General features: G+C 32.9%; 1 protein-coding gene across 1 annotated transcript in view; it reads right to left on the bottom strand.

The window, feature by feature from the left end:
- The window catches only part of LOC108629318 (putative ankyrin repeat protein RF_0381), a 2,910-nt gene extending 2,497 nt beyond the window's left edge, over nucleotides 1-413 (bottom strand). Inside the window, exons 1-3 of the mRNA XM_026817190.1 lie at nucleotides 380-413; nucleotides 246-302; nucleotides 114-170 (exon numbers count right to left, since the gene is read on the bottom strand). Coding sequence (XP_026672991.1) covers nucleotides 114-170; nucleotides 246-302; nucleotides 380-413 — 148 coding nt within the window. The remainder of the gene's footprint in view (nucleotides 1-113; nucleotides 171-245; nucleotides 303-379) is intronic.
- Between the last annotated feature and the right edge of the window lie 223 nt (nucleotides 414-636).

Raw genomic sequence — 636 nt, 5'->3', positions numbered from 1 at the left:
ATTGCTCCTTCCCATAACTGAATTCTCTGCATATGCTCCTGTAAAAATTAAAAACGGTTTTATAATTATAATGAGAGAGTACTGAAAGAATAAAGGCTGTGTTACCGACGTACTTACAGGTCTTGATTCATAATTGCTCCTTCCCATAACTGAATTCTCTGCATATGCTCCTGTAAAAATTGAAAACGGTTTTACAATTATAATGAGAGAGTACTGAAAGAATAAAGGCTGTATTACCGACGTACTTACAGGTCTTGATTCATAATTGCTCCTTCCCATAACTGAATCCTCTGCATATACTCCTGTAAAAATTAAAAACGGTTTTACAATTGAACGTGTAAAGCATTGAGAGAATAAACTACGTCTATTAACGATATACCTTTATGTTGTACGTTCACATTTTCATTCTGCATTTCTTTTGGAAACTGTTCGGTACATAATCTTTTCAAAGTAAACCCTTTGGTAAATAACCTAGCGATCATCATTCGATTTCTGCTTCTCTATATGGTCTTTCATTTATTTATATGTTCCTAAAAATATAATGTAACACGTCATGTTATGCATCTCACAATTATTGTTTTGAAAAGTCATTACTTCATTACGATTGTCTCATGAAATATCATGACGGCACACAAA

This window comes from Ceratina calcarata, unplaced genomic scaffold, assembly GCF_001652005.2.
Source record: "Ceratina calcarata isolate Rehan_Ccalc_2016 unplaced genomic scaffold, ASM165200v1 scaffold566.2, whole genome shotgun sequence".
NCBI classification, from domain to species: domain Eukaryota; kingdom Metazoa; phylum Arthropoda; class Insecta; order Hymenoptera; family Apidae; genus Ceratina; species Ceratina calcarata.
Note: the sequence above shows the minus strand (reverse complement) of the source record. Positions and strands in the feature narration are given on the sequence as shown.